Genomic DNA, 16,237 nt, shown 5'->3' with positions numbered 1-16,237 from the left:
CGGGGCCTGCTAAGTTCTTTTACTTATTTATTTGACATTTGTTTGAGTGGTTTTAGGCTTACTGGTTAACAAAATGAGTAAGAAGCATGGAGTTTCCATATATTCCCTCCCCTCAAATGTCTCCTGTCATCAACACCGTGCATTTGTTACAACTGAGCCAATGCGGATGCATCACCACTAAATAAATGTTGAAGTTCACACTAGGGCTCACTCTTGGTGCTGTACATTCTCTGGGTTTTGACCGATGCATAGCATCCCACTGAGTAGTGTCGCTGCCCCGCAGGGCCCTGCACTCCCGCTCCGTGGCCCTCCCCCTCCTGCTGGACTCCTGGTGACCCGGGGTCTTTGCACCGCCTCCGGGCTTTTGCCTGTTCCAGAATGTTCTGCAGCTGGAATGGCACGGCTTGCAGCCCCTGATGTGGGCTCCTTCACTGAGTCCTGCACACGGCCGTTTCCCCCGCGTCTGGCTGGGGCTGGGGCGCTCTTCTCACCCCCGCACATCGCTGCTTGTCTGGGTGGACCGCGGGCTGTGTGTCCACCACCTTCTGAAGGACAGCTCAGCCACCTCCAGGCGTTGGCGACTATGAATGAGTGGCCATGGGCTTCCACGCGCAGGTGTGTGTGTGGACACAGGTGTCCCTCCCCTCGGTGTGCACCCCTGACTGCCGGTCGAGTGAGGAACTGCCAGGTCACTTCAGAGTCACTGGCCATCCCGCATCCTCCCAGCGCTGGGTGGCGTCTCCCTGTTTTAATCTGCAGTCACCTAAGGACACGTGGTGTTTGCCATCTCTGCACCTGGCGAGGGGGCACCTGTTAGATCTTTTGCCCATTTCACAGTTGGGTCGTATGCTTTCCCAGGGTGGGGGTTTCAGAGTTCTGTGCTCTGGAAGCCCGGCTCCTATCTGGGGCATCTCTCTCAAAGGTTTCCTCCCCAGCCTGTGGCTTGCCTTTGCATTCTGTCAGTCCATGTTTATCTTTCCTTGTTCGACCTCACTGTCCCCTTCCAGCTGGGCTAAAGTACTGTGGACGTTCAGGTTCATGGCTGTTGAAGTGCTGACACCCCCTTCCCAGGCAGCACAGGTGCGCTCTGTAGTTGGTGGCATCTCTGAATGTGAGCCAGTCACCAACGCTTAACCTCCAACCTTGCGTTCTTCCTGGGGATCGTCGCTGTTGTCACCGGCGCACCGGCTTGTGGCCCGTCGAGTTGGCCGGGTGTCCCCGAGCCGATTGAGTGGCATTTCTGCTGACTGGGGTCAGCTGCGTTTGCCAGTTCGCGGGAATAGCCAGACACTGGTCAGGTCAGGCCGAAGACATTCCTGCCGTGTGAAGCAAGCCTGCTCGTATTTTCGGTTTGCCAGGACTGATGAATTAGAGCGTTTGGACTCCCCGCGGCTCGCTGTTCATCAATGCCTCTGACAGGAGGAGGGCTTCTCTCGCTCCTGCTTTTTCTAGACGCATGACCACATCCCGGCTGTGGCAGAGGCGAGGGCAGGAGAGGGTGGCAGTGGGAAGCGGAACAGGAGGCCCGTGGGACGCGGGTCTGGGGACAGCAGGTAGCGGAGCCGGCCCGACAGCTGTCACTGCCCCTCAGATAGTCAGTGGCCGCCACGCGGCAGGTGCAGCCGTCTCTGACTGAGCCTCTGCCTCGCAGCGAGGACGACCGGCCAAGGCCGTGCTGGCCCCGATCACCCTCGGGCGCACACTCCACCGAGTGAGGTAAGGAACAGGTGTGCGCCCGGCTAGCTGCTCCGGCTGCAGGTGCTCGGCCACAGCTCAGCCACAGCCCGGGGAGGGTGGGAGGGCTCGCTGCTGTCGGGCTCTGCAGCCGGCTCGGGGGGACTCCAGGTCCGCCCGCCCTGGCCCCGCCACCCTTTCCAGGCACACAGATGCCACAGTGCGCAGGGGGAGCGGCTGTGCCTCTGGCTGCGTCTGTCACTCCCTTTGCTGCGTCCGGAGACCTCCCAGAGTCCTGGAGGCAGGTGGCCCCTGCTGCGTCCCGTTTCCCGGGGCCGGGGAGCCAAGAGCCTCCACCAGAGCTGGAGCCCAGCTCTGTGCCCTCAGACAGTTGGTAACACGGTTTGCTGATGGCACTGTGTGTGACAATAAGGCTTTTCCTTTTTGCTGCAATGTTAAGGGATTTTTATTGTTTGTGTTGGTAAATTTGAGACAGTTTTTTCTGTTCCCCGGGCACAGGTGGTTCTAAGCAGATGAGGCTGCATGGAAATGCTCATGGGGGCACAGAGGAGCCAGTCCTGGGCTGAACCCTGCTCTTAGTGGGATGGTCCGTGTTCCCACCCTTTGCTCACTCAGAACGATGCACCGCGGGGGGGCAGCAGGGTGGCGGCCGGCCACAGCGGGGGGCGGACGGGGGGCTGAACGGCTGCTGTGCCCCACAGCTGAAACGAGCGCGGACCGTGAGCCTGGTTACTCCCCGCTGCGGGGGATGAGTCCATACATTCTCCGCCTGGACACACATGTGCATATACATGCGTTCGTCTCGCTGCTATAAATAACTGTAAAAACAAAACCCAGTGTTCTGCACACTATTTTTAGATGGAGAGAAGTTATGGGAAAGATTCAGGGACCTTCTTATGAGAAAACATCTCACTGAGGCCGTTCCCAGAGTCTCACTAAAGATGGCAAAACAGATGAGTTGTATTTTGCCATTTTTAGAGATGTTTTCCTTAAAATATCATTCAGAGTTTTTGGTTTACTGTCTGCATGAGAATGAAAGTAGAGGGTTTAGGGAAAACATGGCTAAAAATAGAGAATTTAAATAGATGTATTTAAATAACAAGGATGTATTTATAACAGGATCTTTTCCTAGTGAACAAAAATTATCATATATCTTGGTTTAAATGATTTGGGCTAAATTCTCTTATTATAACAAAGAAATATTCATGTTTTGCCCACCGCAACCCATGTTATCCATAGGATATGTTCTCATTCGTTCTACCTGTGTTGATTAATTGAACGATAATTTAACAGATGAGGCTGAGCATGGATAGCACGTTTCCGAGGTTTGTCTTTTGCTGGTGTCACCCGTTCCTAACACGTGTGGCCTCAGTGGTGTTGGTGGGTTCACAGGAAGTCACCGGACACATGAAGCACACAACATCCGTGCTGTAACTGGGGTACTCTGAGGGGGTCTGTGGCCTTCTTCAAATGGCCCCACGACCCTTGCCCTTCACCACCCCAGATCCATAACTCACGTCCAGTTCGGACTTCCCAGCTCGGCCGGCCATTGGCGCTCTGAGAGGGACGGGAGGCCCCTGGGTCAGAAACTAGATCCTGAAGGGCCAGGGTCACACAGGCCAGTGGGTTGGGACCAAAAGCCCCGGACGTGCCACCCCAGGTGTAAGGTCCCAAAGCGCAGTCTTGTAAGCCCGAGTGAGGATTTTAACCGGGCGGTGAGCGCTTGGGCCGCAGGGGAGGAGAGCTGGGCGCCCTGGTTCCAGGCCCGCAGGGGCGGGCGAGGCGGGGAGTGACGCTGCCTCTTGTCCCCGCAGCTGGAAGCCCCGGGGGACGGCCGCCGCCCCGGCGCCCACATGATCAGAGCCGCCAGGGTCCCTGCGGACCGGCCGGTGCGCATCGCCTTCAGCCTCGACGGCGCCCCAGGTACCTTCTGCGGGGCGGGGAGGGGGCGCCCGGGGGACCTGCGGGGACTCGGCGCGGCCCGGGAGTTCCAGACGCGCCTCGGCCGCCGCTCCCCCACCCCCTCCGTTGGTCGTTTTTGCCCATTTCAGCTTTTGTTCTGAAGCCCGTGGGCTGCACCCGCGTCTCACGACGGTGAGGCGGCCGCGGTTAGAACGTCAGGAGGAAACGGTGCGGATCAGAGCGCGGGCCTCCCGCCTCGGGGCCAGCAGCGACTCCTGCTGCCCCCGCTGCCCTGCCGCCCGGTGCTGGGGGGACGGGAGGCCGCCTGCGGGGACGGGAGGTCCCTCACAGGCTGGTGGGTTAGCAGCCCTTGGACAGGGGCCCCGGAGCGTGGGCGGCCACCCAGGGAACGTCTGCCCTCTTCCCTCGCAAGGGGGCATCTGTGAATGTCCCTCGGCAGGCGCTCAAACTGGCAGGGCTGCTGACACCTCGGGGCTTCTGAGGGCTGATCTGACATCTGTCAGCCATCTATACCCGTCTATCGTCTGTCATCCATCCCTTCTTCCTGCCACACCCACACGCAGGTGTTGCTTCAGCAGCCATGATGGGAAAGGGACAGGCTCCAGCCCAACACAGCGAGGCGAGGCTGTGCCCTGGGAAGCCTGAGGGCACCAGGCTGTGCTGTGTCAGTGATGGTGGCAGTGGTCGCCGTGGGTTCTGCAGCCAGGGACGGGACGCCTGCCTCGTCCCCACCTGGCCTTTCCAGGGCGGCTCTCGCCCCACCTGCCCACTCCTGCCCGAGCATGCGTCCCCAGTGTGTCCCCTCCAAGGACAGGAGTGAAGGGGACCCTCCCAGCAGGCGACCCCGCCCCCGTCTGTCGCCTCAGGGAAATGACGACTGGCATCAGCTGTGCTTGCCTTTGGTGCAGGGGCTCTTGTGGGGGGGCGTCCACGTTCTCCCGCGAAGGCTGAGGCTCGGATCAGGGGCATCTGGTGTGCGGTGCAGGTGCAGACCACGCACCCCGGGAAACTCCCTGGACGTCCAGGGGAAACGGGACCACTGAGGCGACGTCCGGGTGTGGCTCTGTCACGTGGCTCCGCACGTGTTGTTGAGCGGAGTCCGTGAGAAAGGGGCTCCTTTCTGCCTGTCGCCTCGTTCACGCCTCAGGGGCCGAGTGCGATGCGCGTCCCCCAGCCGTGTCAGCGCTGACGCTCCTTCTGTTTCTGGGTATTTCTCTGAGATGATTTGGGACAGAGGCTAACAAGACCTTCAGTGCTAGCGTGGCTTCTACTCTTATCTCCATCACTGCACGATCTCGAGGAAGTTGCGGACTCTGCTGAGCTGCGGTTTCCCGCAAGGTGTGGCGGGTCATTCACAGGGCCGCCCAGGAATCGCCAGAGCGCTGGACACAGACCGAGCGCTCAGCGGGCTCCTGTGTCCTCCGCACCCCACACTTCTGCTCGACTGCAAGACGGACTTTGCAGGCCAGTGACCAGCGAGAGTTCGGGACTAGTCACGCAGCCCGGGGCCTATGGGTGTCCCTGCTTCTCCTCTCACCATTGGCGCTCTGAACTTGACTCAGCCCCTGCGCCCCCACGCTCCACCTGCCTGAGGTGGGCGAGGTGCGCAAAAGAGGGTGCGGTGGATTCCTGCTGCGGGTTTCGTAAGGCAGAGAATTCTGGGGGAATCCGTGACATACAGAGCAGACGCCGCAGCTTCTTGGACAACATGGTAGTCGACCCGGGCCTGAGGGTGGGAAGGGGATTGGAAGGCAGGGCAGGAACGGAGCTGTTGCTGGGCGCCCTTCCCTCCAAACACAAAGCACGAGCACAACCTGAGTCAGGAAGAGCACAGCACGGTCCCCACGTTCGCACGCCTCCTCACCCCGAGCGGGGGTCTGGACTGAGAGGCCACTGCCCGGCCCCGCAGCCCGTGCCTGGACGGCAGTGGACTGGTGTTCCCAAGCCAGTCTCACAAGTTCTACAAAGGAGCCGGGGCCCCATTAAAGCGGTCCAGTGTGATGGCTCTCGAGCGAGGGAGCCGAGGGAGCGACGTGATGAAAGCGGGGGGTGCTCGGTGGGTGGAGTGTTCTGGAACGTGGAGAGAAGATGTGGGAGAGGCTTTCTGTGACGGCGCAGGGACAGCGTGGTGCGGCCTGGGGCCGAGGAGGCACGTTCCGGAGGGGGCAGGAGGGCCCCAGTCTCAGACCGTCCTTCGGAGATGGGGAGTCGGTCACTAGTCATGAGACCAGAATGAGCCTCCAGGCTCCAGACAGACCATGATCTCCTCCAGGGTCTGAAATAAGGAAAGAAGGAAGTTGTTAGGGGACAGGAAAAAGTCCTTTGTAATAAGTCTCTACTTCTAGCCCATCATCAGAAACCTCCATTAAGGAGCTTGTGGCTGCTTTGCGTATCCGTAATAAACCGGTGGTGTGACGTCCACGCTGGGTATTCTAAAGAGTTAGCTTCCTAAGCTGGGACTTCCATGGGTTAGTTTTCCCAATAGAACATGTGCAGAAGACACATGGGAATCCCGCATCCCGGGTCCCTTCTCCAACCGGCGAGCACCGAGGGCTGCACTGGCCTGAGGGTTTCACGTTCGTTGCTTGGGTTCTCTCTACCTCCACCGTCCCTAAAAGCTGGCATACTCGCATGTAAATCTACACCTGTGCGTTGGGGTTCTTTTTTTTAAAGTTCTCAGTTTTTATCTAGAAAAAGTCAAGGATACTGATATGAGCCCAAGCTGATGGCTTTCAACATTTTGTTTAAAAAAAAATCTTGCAAGCTGTCAGGATTTTTCATAGCTAGGCATAAATTAATCACAAGACATTCAGCTTAAAAAAATCCAAGACCCATTCGGTTGGTGTCTGTTTTAAGAAACACTATTTTCTCCTCACACACCAGGGTAGCTGTGTGTGTGGCCGTGGCAACTGTGCGGTGGAGCGGGGAGAGCTGCCCCCGAGTCTGACTTGACTGGGTGTGTGTGGCTGCCTTTCTGTGTCACCTGCCAAAGCAGGTGCCGGGTCTCTTGCCGTTGACCCCTTCACCTTTTCCTGCCTTTGGACCATTTCGGCTTTATTTCCGTCTCTTCCCCTGGGCCCCAGGACCCAGGGCTCCTTCATCTGCGACCCTGGGAAACCTCATTCTCACCGGGCAAGAAACGATTAGGGAGCTGCAGGGTTTTACCTCCCTCCTGCTTTTGTGAATCTGCACATCCGCAGGGCAATCAGTAGGGAGTCGAGGGATCCAGTCCCCACTGGACTCGTCAGCCGGCCTGTGGTGTGGCCTCTGGGGCACCAGGCCTGCGGGAGTGGGTCGGGCCCTGTCCCCACTCTGGCCCCGTGGCTGAAGCTCCTCAGCTCGCAGCAGCCACCTGTCTGAGAACCCCTGACCCTTCACAGAGCAGGGTCAGGCGCCGGCGCATGGACTCAGCGACCAAAGGCTGCGGCATCAGGAACTCAGCTACTGCCTTGCTTTTCAGATGCCGATTCTACGAAACACAACCGGACTTACTGGTTGGCCTCTATTGCGTAAGGCCTCGCAAAAGGCCAGCGAGGAAGCAGGAGCTTACTGAGTGCTTAGGTGCTTTGAATCCTTTCATTTTATCAGCTCAGTCCTGGCAGCAGCTCAGAGGGAAGTGCTGACCACGCCCGTCTGACGGTGGGACCTGCAGCAGAGGGAGGCTCAGTGGTTCCCCTGGTGGCCGATCGTGAACACTGCCGGGACGGGGTCTGAAGCCAGGCCCTCTGTTCCCCATTCGGAGGCAGGGCCCACAGGTGAAGGAGATGCAGGGATGTCCCAGGAGCCGAGGTTCCCGCTGGCCGTGGGAGCGACGGGGACGGTGAGCGCTGGCACGTCTGTGTGGGGCTGGAAGAGAGAAGGTGGGGCCAGTGTCGTCTGGTGGTACACAGGCTCCCACGGGGCTTTTTCTGACGCAGAACTTTCCGGGGGAGTGTTATAAACTAAATAAGTAAAAATACCGTTATAGAAGGAAAAACCGGTAAGATCCACAAAACCATAGCTACAAGAATAGTGACTAGATGAGCACTTCTGAGAAACACAAACCCCGCCCTGTGCGGAGAAGCACCATTCGGCCTGTGGGACGGGCGATCTCGTTGGCCTGGCAGCGGGCGGTGGTGCGAGTCCGGGTGACGCCGTGACTGACATTGCTCATGAGGAGTTGACTACCTGCCCGGTGTCTCACCAAATCTCTACCTGTGTCCACACTTGTACCTGAATCTATACGTTTAATTTTATGGCCGAGAAAGTCTAGGTGGTTAAAGGGTCCCACCTCTAATGCCTGGTAAGCAGGAAACCGAGTGTGAGAAAGCTGCTGAGGATTCAAAACGATGCCCCAAGGAGCAGCCCGGTATCCAGACGTTTTCTCAGAGTTCTTCCACAAATTGTCAACCTGCATTGGCAGCCTTGTATCACTTTTTTTATTTCCAGAAATAAAACATTGATCTGGATTTAGATTTGCAGTGCAAGTGCCCCAGGCCCCTTTGTGCGGAAGTTCATTCTGGGGGCCGTGTTTCACGGCGAGTTTGCTTGGCCAGGGAAGCGGAAGGGAGCAGCGGGGCCCTGTTCAGAGACGATGACGGGCACCCTCGACCTTTAAACGAGAAGGGCAGGCCCCGAGCTGGCGGCCACCCGGGACGGGCACCAGCAGCCGTGCTTCGGGGCTGGCGCAGGGGTGCCAGCAGCCTCCCTCATGGTGCCTGCGCACACACACACTCGCAAACATGCACACGCTCACACACACATATACACTCCCACACACATATACTTACACACTGTACACACGCTCACACACAGACACACATTCACACAAATGCTTTGCCTCCCCAGCACCCTTTCGGTCTGATTTATGGTGAAAAGGAAGGGAAACCAAATGTGAATGTATTAAACATTTATCATTACTACTGACTGCTTCCCAGATGCCTCCCTAAAGCTTTAGGAGAAATGATCGACAGATGTGTTCCTTACTGATACCTACCTTCTGAGACAGCGAACGTCATACCCATTTTGCAGAGGACAAAACTGAGTCTCTGAGAGGTTATGCCAATTGTCTCCATTCCCTAAGCTTCCAGTGCAGGCCTGTCCCCTGGAATGCTCTCCAGCCCCACTGGAATGGTCCTCAGTGGAAAGGGACAGTTCAGGGACAGCTTTTGCATGACCCTTGACCCTGGGCACTGCGGCCCAGCCCAAGCCCCCCTGTCTGTGTGCTCATCCCTGCTGCCCGGGAGGGTGGGCTGTGGGACATGAGTGCCCAGGGCTCAGACCACAGAAAAAACCGGCTTCTGGAGGGGCCGTGTGGCACAGCGGGGCCCCTGTTCAGAGACGATGACGGTTCTTCAGACACTCTGGGCACAGCCTGTCTCCCGGTGTGGAGACAGGTGTGGGCCGCCTGGCCAGGGGCTGTGTGTGCCCGCGCAGGCGTGTGACCACGAGGCCGGCTCTGACTGCCGGACATGCAGACAGATGGTAGGGAGTCTGAGCAGGTGGCCTCTCAGGTCCCTGGCTGGGGAGGGGAAGGAGCTTGAGGAGTCCCCTCTGCGTGGACTGGGTTTTCCGCCCTGCCCCGACCTGCATCTGGCACGGGGCCCCCATGGGAGGGGAGCAGTGGCCGCCGGCCTGGCATTGGGAAATTCTCACCTCCGCTGCAGAAAGTGCAAGGAATAAGGACACGGCGATGAGGGCTTCTTAGGGTTTGTTCTATTTATAGAGCTAAATGTATCAAATGTAACAGACACTCTTCTGGTCTAATATTACATTTGTCTTCTGATTTGGTGTTAAAATGTTCTCTGTCACCTTGGTCACGTGGGTCGGTGGGTTGGACATCATCCCACAAAGCGGAAGTTCGCCGGTTCAATCCCCGGTCAGGGCGCAGGCCTGGGCTGCGGGGGCGTCCCTGGTCGCAGCCCATGTTTCCCTCTCACATCGACGTTTCTCTCCCTCCTCCCTCCTCCCTTCCCTTCTCTACAAAAGAACAGCAATGAAAACACGGTCCTCGGGTGAGGGGAAAAGAGAAAAGTGTTCTTTCTGTCACGAAGAGACACTGATGACCCACGGTGGCAGTGTCTGAGTCAGTCCCACTGGACATCCTGATCCCCAATGTTGGGGGAAACTGCTGCTGGCTGGAGACCCGTAAACGTGGACCCGCAAACGTGCGGGGCGTGGGGACTCGGGGGCCAGAGGGGAGGAGGGCAGGGGCTTGGTGAGGAGACCCTGGCTGGGACGTCCCTCGGTCTCCCAGGCCCCTCATGTCCTCTGCACCCTGAGGAGTGGTCCAGACGGCCACGTGGTGCCTCCCAGCGGCGTGGCTCCAACGCCTAAGGGAGGGTGAGCCACCTGGGGGACAGGCCTGGGGCCGCCCACACTTGATCCGAGGAGAAACGCCGAGAGGGCAGGTTAAGGAGGTCCGGAGCAGAACCTCCACAGAACCACCCGAGAGCCGGTCAGGGCGGCTGAGATGAGCCGCCCCGGGGCAGTGGACTGTCGCCACGGTGGGGGCCGGCTGGAGTGCCGACTCGAGCTCCACGGACTTGGCCAGAGCATGTCTGTGATGCAGACAGTGAACCTCTGCTCGGGGAAAACTCCTCTTTAATTCTTGCCTTTACGTTTCACCCTTTAAACATTTTCTTGGGCTCTGTCTTGCAGAGCCCATCACAAGTCCATGGCACCACTTTGAAAGGAAGCCAATGAGTTATTCCCTTAATACATTAAAAATAGGACAAAGGGATTCGCCAATTTAGCATAGAGCCTCTGTCAGTGCCTTCAGTATACTTTGGAAAATAAAAAAATTTAATAAAATGTACTTGCATCTGATTTTGTCCCATTATAAACCCACCTGGAAGCTGCTCTTCTTTTAAAAAAAGGGGCGAGTTTGTGGGGTGTGGGGGGTGTCCCTACATGGCGGCTGATTCGTGCTTCTGGGAGGCCAGAGAGGACTTCACTGCTCTCGGGGGCCGACCCAGGGTCACCGACAAAGCGGCTTGCAGCGCTCTGGCTGATCGAGGTCCGGCCCTGGTCCTCGCGGCCTGACTCACTCTCCTCCTCTCCTTTTGGCCCAATCCTGTGATTCATCATTCTGCTTTTAGAATATTTGCCTATTTTTAAAAGCAGTCACAGAAGGCAGCCACCGTGTAAAAGTAAACACACCACACACAAGTGTGGGCAGCGTGGCCAACAGCTTCTCGAGCCACCGCTCCCAGCGGGCAGGGGTGCCAGCCGCAGCAGGTGGCCAGGACGGCGATGGGCACAGCTGGCTGCAGGCTCAGTCGGCGCCTTACATCGGTCTCTGGTTTCCTTGTCTCCGCTGCCATTTCCTGCTTGGATTAATCCAACTTGATTCATTTCTAGTAAGAGTCTTTTATCTTGCTTGTCATTGTAAAATAGGAATTATATACTTATTTCTCTGTCAGTCAAGCAGGATTTTCTAGCAGATGGAGGAATCCCTTGCGAAGCCTTCACTTACCTGCAAAATTGTTGGCATGGTCTCATGTATGTGCCCGCATGTGCTGTGACGATAGATGACAACACAGATCTCTGTCACAGGCCTCATTAACTGGGGGTCACACCAGGTGTTTGCTATTTATTTGGTGGAGCAAAGCAAATAAATTCCCGTCCACCACTGAGGAGGAAGGAGTGGGACTTCCTGGGACGCAGGGTGGGTGGAGTCTCGGGAGCCCCAGGGAGTCCCTGCCAGCCTTCGGCTCCCTCGCATCGCCCCCCCCCCCCCCCCCCCCCCCCCCCCCCNCCCCCCCCCCCCCCCCCCGTTCGCTTGCTCCACTCTCCGCACAGCTGGCTTCTGCCCCCACGCACCTGCTCCCGTGAGTGTTGGGGTTCAGACACCAAAGTATAAGACGTTCCCGTGTGCCCACATTGTTCTGGCCTTGAACTCACTGAGCTAAAATAATTGTGATGTCTGGGAAGTTGATATTTGATTGAAGCATACTTAAACGTACCTTAAACCAAAATCAGGTGAAAAACTGCAGGTTTGATCATGAAGGCTGCCTCTAACAGGTCAGTGGCAAGAAGTGAGTATTTCTGTCCTCGGTCCAAGTCTTGGCAGACAAGGGTGGATCTGAAATCCGCAGCATCATTGGGCAGAAGTTGTCCCCTCTAACCCGAGTGGGAAGGGCGCATTCAAAGGGCCCAGGGCCATGTTTCCTCTGGGGACTGTCCCCCTACGGGGTCTCAGGAAGACTCCCGTTTCCATGTCTCTGGGCCGCATGTCGCAGGCAGCAGTGGCCCCACTGGGACCTGCCGTCGCTGCCTGGAGCCACAGTCAGCGGACGTCTGTCAGGCTGCGCATCCCATGCAGCTGCGGCAGCTCAGCTAAGGGGAGCGTGTCTTCACTGTGTTGTCTTCCTGGTGATTATCTTCAGCGCAGTCTGTCCGCAGCCAGAACCCCACAGCCTGTGGCGTGTCGCCCTTCTCCCTCACCTTGAACTTCAGCTGTTCGCACAAATAAATTGGATTGGGGGGGTAAGGGAGCAAAGATGGATGTCTTCCTTTTCCTCCTCACAGTTTACAATAGCTTTGGTTTTTAGTTATTCTTTAGCCTGTAATTTGTCTGAGTCTCGTTGTCCTGTGTTCGGGGGAGGGGCTGTCAACATGAGGGGACCTGAGCTGGGTGGCCACTGGACGGCAGAGCCAGTGTCCCTTGGGCTGCGGAGGTCCTGCTGGTGGGGGAGTGGACCCCTCCTGCCACAGCCTGTCTGCAGGACACTATGAAAGGGATGGGGGCGACTTGGGTATTTCAGGCCAAACATCTCTCGGGTTCCCTCTGACACTTGTGGAATCTGCCTCTTTTCATCCAGAAACACCTGCCAGGCCTCGGGCTTGGAGACACGGTGCCCCTCTCTCCTGCAACCCGGCAGTGGGCAGGGCCCCGGCTGGGTGGCTGCCCTGCCTCCGGTGACCCAGAGCCATGCGCTGGTTAACTCCCCATGGTGGGGATGCTGTATGGGCAGAGAGCAGAGCAGTCGAAGCCAGTCGCCCTGGCCCTTCAGAGTGGCCCTCGTGTTGGCTCATGCATCCCCTCTGCCCCGCTGGCAGCCCGGTCACCTCACTGGCACCCATTGAAGCACTTTCCAGTACCTCCTGTTTTTGCTTTGGGCTGACAGGAGTGTTGAAAGTCGAGCCACACTTCTGACCTGGAGAACTACCGGAGACCATTTGCAAAATCTTGCTCTGGTAGGCGGAGTGCTCGATCCTTCAGTTTGTATCGAAAAGGCGTGAAACTGTCTTCTGCGTTCTCCGTGTCCGAAACCAGAGCGATGGCAGTGACGGGGGCAGGGGCACGGCAGCTGAACCGCAGGGCAGCTCCGGTGAGTGAAGGGGCTCGGCAGTGAAAACAAACAGCCTCCTTCTGCCGTTTCAGATGACGCGCCTCCCCGAGACGCCGCTCCTCTGGTCTTCCCCGAGTTAGACCAGCAGCTGCAGGTAAGGGTGTTCTTGTCCTTTCCCTTCCATCCTAGTTTTGCAAACCTGAGCACACTGAGGGGCAGCCTGCCTGGGCAAAGGACAGAGAGCTCAGGCCCGCAGGCTGGCTGCCGGGGACGTGCAGGAGGCCCGGCGCCCGTCTCCGGGGAGCCAGCCCTGGGGCCTGGGCCTGCACCTGGGCCCTCCACGGGGCCTGGGGGGCTCAGGAGTCCAGGAAACACCCACACAGGTGAGAGGTCACACAGGGTGATGCCCGAATAACCTCCCCTTCTCTGCTGCACCCATACCCACCCTGTCAGCTTTTAATAGAACGTGACAGTTTTCTTTAAGTACAATTTTTGAACATTTTATTTATTGAGAGGAAGGGAAGGAGAAAAGGGGAGAAACACCAGCGTTCGAGAGAGAAATATTGATTGGTTACCTCTTGTGTGAGCCCCAACCCGGGACCAGGCCCCATCACCCAGGCCTGCACCCTGACCTGGAATCGAATGGGCGAGTTTTTGCTGTTCGGGAGGACATCCGACCCAGGGTGGACGTGGTTAGTTTATGCTAAACCTTTTAGAAACTGCCTGGTTTGACCCACGGGGACCGTGTGTCGTGTGTGTAACTGTGGGTGGTGTGCCAGAGATGTCCCTTCTCCTTAAGGGACAGACGGTGACTCCAGCACCCACAGCTCCAGGAGGCAGCTCTGCCTGGGCACTGGCCTCCGTCCACCGTCCACATTGCAAGCATAGTGCCGAGGTCTCACCGGGGCTCGGACCCTGGGCTCGGACCCTGGGCTCAGCCGCCCCTTTTCTCTGATGATGGCTTCGGGAACCCTTCTGGAGGGTCTGTTACCTCCAGTCCCCCTCAGGCCCGATGTCCCCTTATACCAGCAGCTTCTGTCAGGCACTGTGCCTGGTCCCCTGGAGACACTGGGGCTGGGGCCCCTCATCCTGAACAGCCCTTTAGGGTAGGAAGAACCAGGAATGGGCCCTGTGTCACCCAGGTTGGTGTCCCTTTGTCTCGGCCAGTTCTCACCTCAGTGCCTGTGTCCAGTGCTGAGAGCCTGTTGGGCGGCTCCCTGGAGGAGTCCCCGTTTCCACGGCTGCCACGGTCCCGGCACGGTCACCTCCCCAGTGGAAAGCCCACCCAGCGGAGCAGTGATGTAGAGATTACGGAGGTTGTCCAGGTTGTGGGGGGCGTGGCAACCACACTCAGCCGGTGAAAGACAGCTCCCCCTCCATGTGTCCACTGCAGGGTCTTTGGCTTGTGGTCCTGTGTCCTGAGGTCCAACCACAGGCCCCAGTTCCTCCCTTGGCTCCACGCCCATATCTCTGTTCGACGTGCTCACAGGGCACGGTGTTCTGGCTCAGGCCTGGTGTCCCTGAAGGGCTGTGTCTGTGTCCTGGGGGGGCGGTGAGTGGGACTGCGAAATAGTGACTGTGTATCTGTCCCCAGCAGTTTTCCTGCCTTATTTCATGCTCATCTCAAAGCTGTTTCACTTCCATGGGAGTTAGGAGAAGACGAAGCATGAATGAGTTCTGAAGCTCACACAGTAGAAGCCCATTCAGGCCTCGCTTCCCTGTCCAGCCGTGGGTGTCCACTCTGCTTCGCTGTACTGGCACCAAGACCTTTCCCTCTGGGGACACTGATGGTCTCCCCCCGCTCAGGGGTCATAACCCCCTGTGATCACCCACATCATTTCTCTGAAAAAGCACTGAATTTCATGGCTTTAATTCCACTTGACCTGTTTTAGAAATTAACTCTATTTAATTATTTTAATCCATCCTTATTGGCCCTCGATGAGTCAGGCTGTTGAGAAGCCGTGTCTGGCCCGTGGCCATGAGCATCCCGGGCCCTGCGACATGCTCGTTGTGCATCTTCTCGAATAGACAGGACACCCGCCACGTAAGCAGTGGCTTACTGGGGGAGGCTAGTGCTGCGCTGGCGACAAGCCTCTTCTGCCGTTGTCAGGCCCCTGGGTCAGGGCTGTCTGTGTCTGAGGCTGTCTTGCTGCTTTGCTGACACCCTGGGCCTGGGACGGAGAGGACCGAGAATGAAAGGCTGGGACTGGGAACTAGACCTCAGAGCAGAGCTTTATTTCCACGCGTACCTGAGCACGTGAGTGCCAGGTGCTCTGCAGCAGCAGTGTCCACATTGAAATCCGTGCACAGGCTGCTGTGCAAAAGGGCACTCCGCTTCCCCTCCCCTCACCCGGCCAGGGCTCTTGGGCTCACCGGCCATCGCGCTCCCCCGAGGAAGAACGGAAGCCGGGTCACGAGGGCAGGTGGAAGCCTGCGCACGGCCCTTCTTCCTGGAGCAAACTGATCCCGACAACCTCTCCAGGGCCTGAGCACCTGGCCCCCGGAACAGGGGGAATGTCAGCCCTGCCCACCTGTCTGAGCTGAGAAGCCCAGGTCAGATTTTGGTCCAAACATACTTGCCAACTCAGACGACCTGTGGCTTTGAGTCCAGGCAGCCTTCCTTCCCGACACCTCTTGTGGAGCCTGGGGCAGCTCACGTGGCTTCAGCAGGCGGGGACTGTTTTGGCTCTGGTTTGCAAGGTGGCCACAGTGTGGCCCTACAGCCACCTTATGAAATCTGCTCCGACTTTGGGCGTCCACTGCATGGTCTTTTGTCACTTATAAGATGCAGCTATAAAGTAGCTATTTGATGGACACTCGACCGCCAATTCGACCCCCAGGATTTTTCTGTTGCTTTGCCAAGAATGTGGACATGTTTGAGCACGTAATTCCCGGTGCTTCTATTTCCACAGAAGCCAAAAAAAGCCCGTGCAAGAATAGCAGTGACGGACGTGGCTCTTGATGTCTCTATTCATGCAGACTGTTGGGCAAGAGGCCTCGGGGTCAGGTAGCTGTTCGCAGGGACACCTCCTTCCTTGGCCGGGGGGCGGGGGGCAGGCCTGTTCTATTCGTGTGGACTTCTTTCCTGGAAATGGGTTTCACGTCTCCATGCCTGAGGGGCGTGTCGGGTGACGCTCCTTTACACCAGACGGGGGCCCAGTTTTACGTCCACTTCTAAGACCAAATGAAAAGCATCACTCTTCTTTAGGTGTTTCCTTTTCTTCCACAGCAGTGACCGACCCCCTCTCTGCTCCAGGGCACTCGGCCCTTTAACAGGCCCTGGGTTCCTGTCAGCAGCCGACTTGTTCTCGAACTGAACGCTGCAGCTGGGATTCAGAGACCAC

The 16,237-nt window shown here is 57.7% G+C and overlaps 1 protein-coding gene across 1 annotated transcript in view; it reads left to right on the top strand.

The window, feature by feature from the left end:
* Window positions 1-1,368: 1,368 nt before the first annotated feature.
* The window catches only part of MAP3K7CL (MAP3K7 C-terminal like), a 32,588-nt gene continuing 17,719 nt past the window's right edge, over window positions 1,369-16,237 (top strand). Inside the window, exons 1-3 of the mRNA XM_037029662.1 lie at window positions 1,369-1,716; window positions 3,510-3,618; window positions 12,986-13,047. Of these exons, the coding sequence (XP_036885557.1) occupies window positions 3,549-3,618; window positions 12,986-13,047 (132 nt within the window). The 5' untranslated portion in view covers window positions 1,369-1,716; window positions 3,510-3,548. The remainder of the gene's footprint in view (window positions 1,717-3,509; window positions 3,619-12,985; window positions 13,048-16,237) is intronic.

Source organism: Sturnira hondurensis, unplaced genomic scaffold, assembly GCF_014824575.4.
Source record: "Sturnira hondurensis isolate 20B ecotype Veracruz unplaced genomic scaffold, ASM1482457v3 Scaffold0020398, whole genome shotgun sequence".
Classification (NCBI taxonomy): Eukaryota; Metazoa; Chordata; class Mammalia; order Chiroptera; family Phyllostomidae; genus Sturnira; species Sturnira hondurensis.
This window is presented reverse-complemented; position numbering and strand designations above follow the sequence as displayed.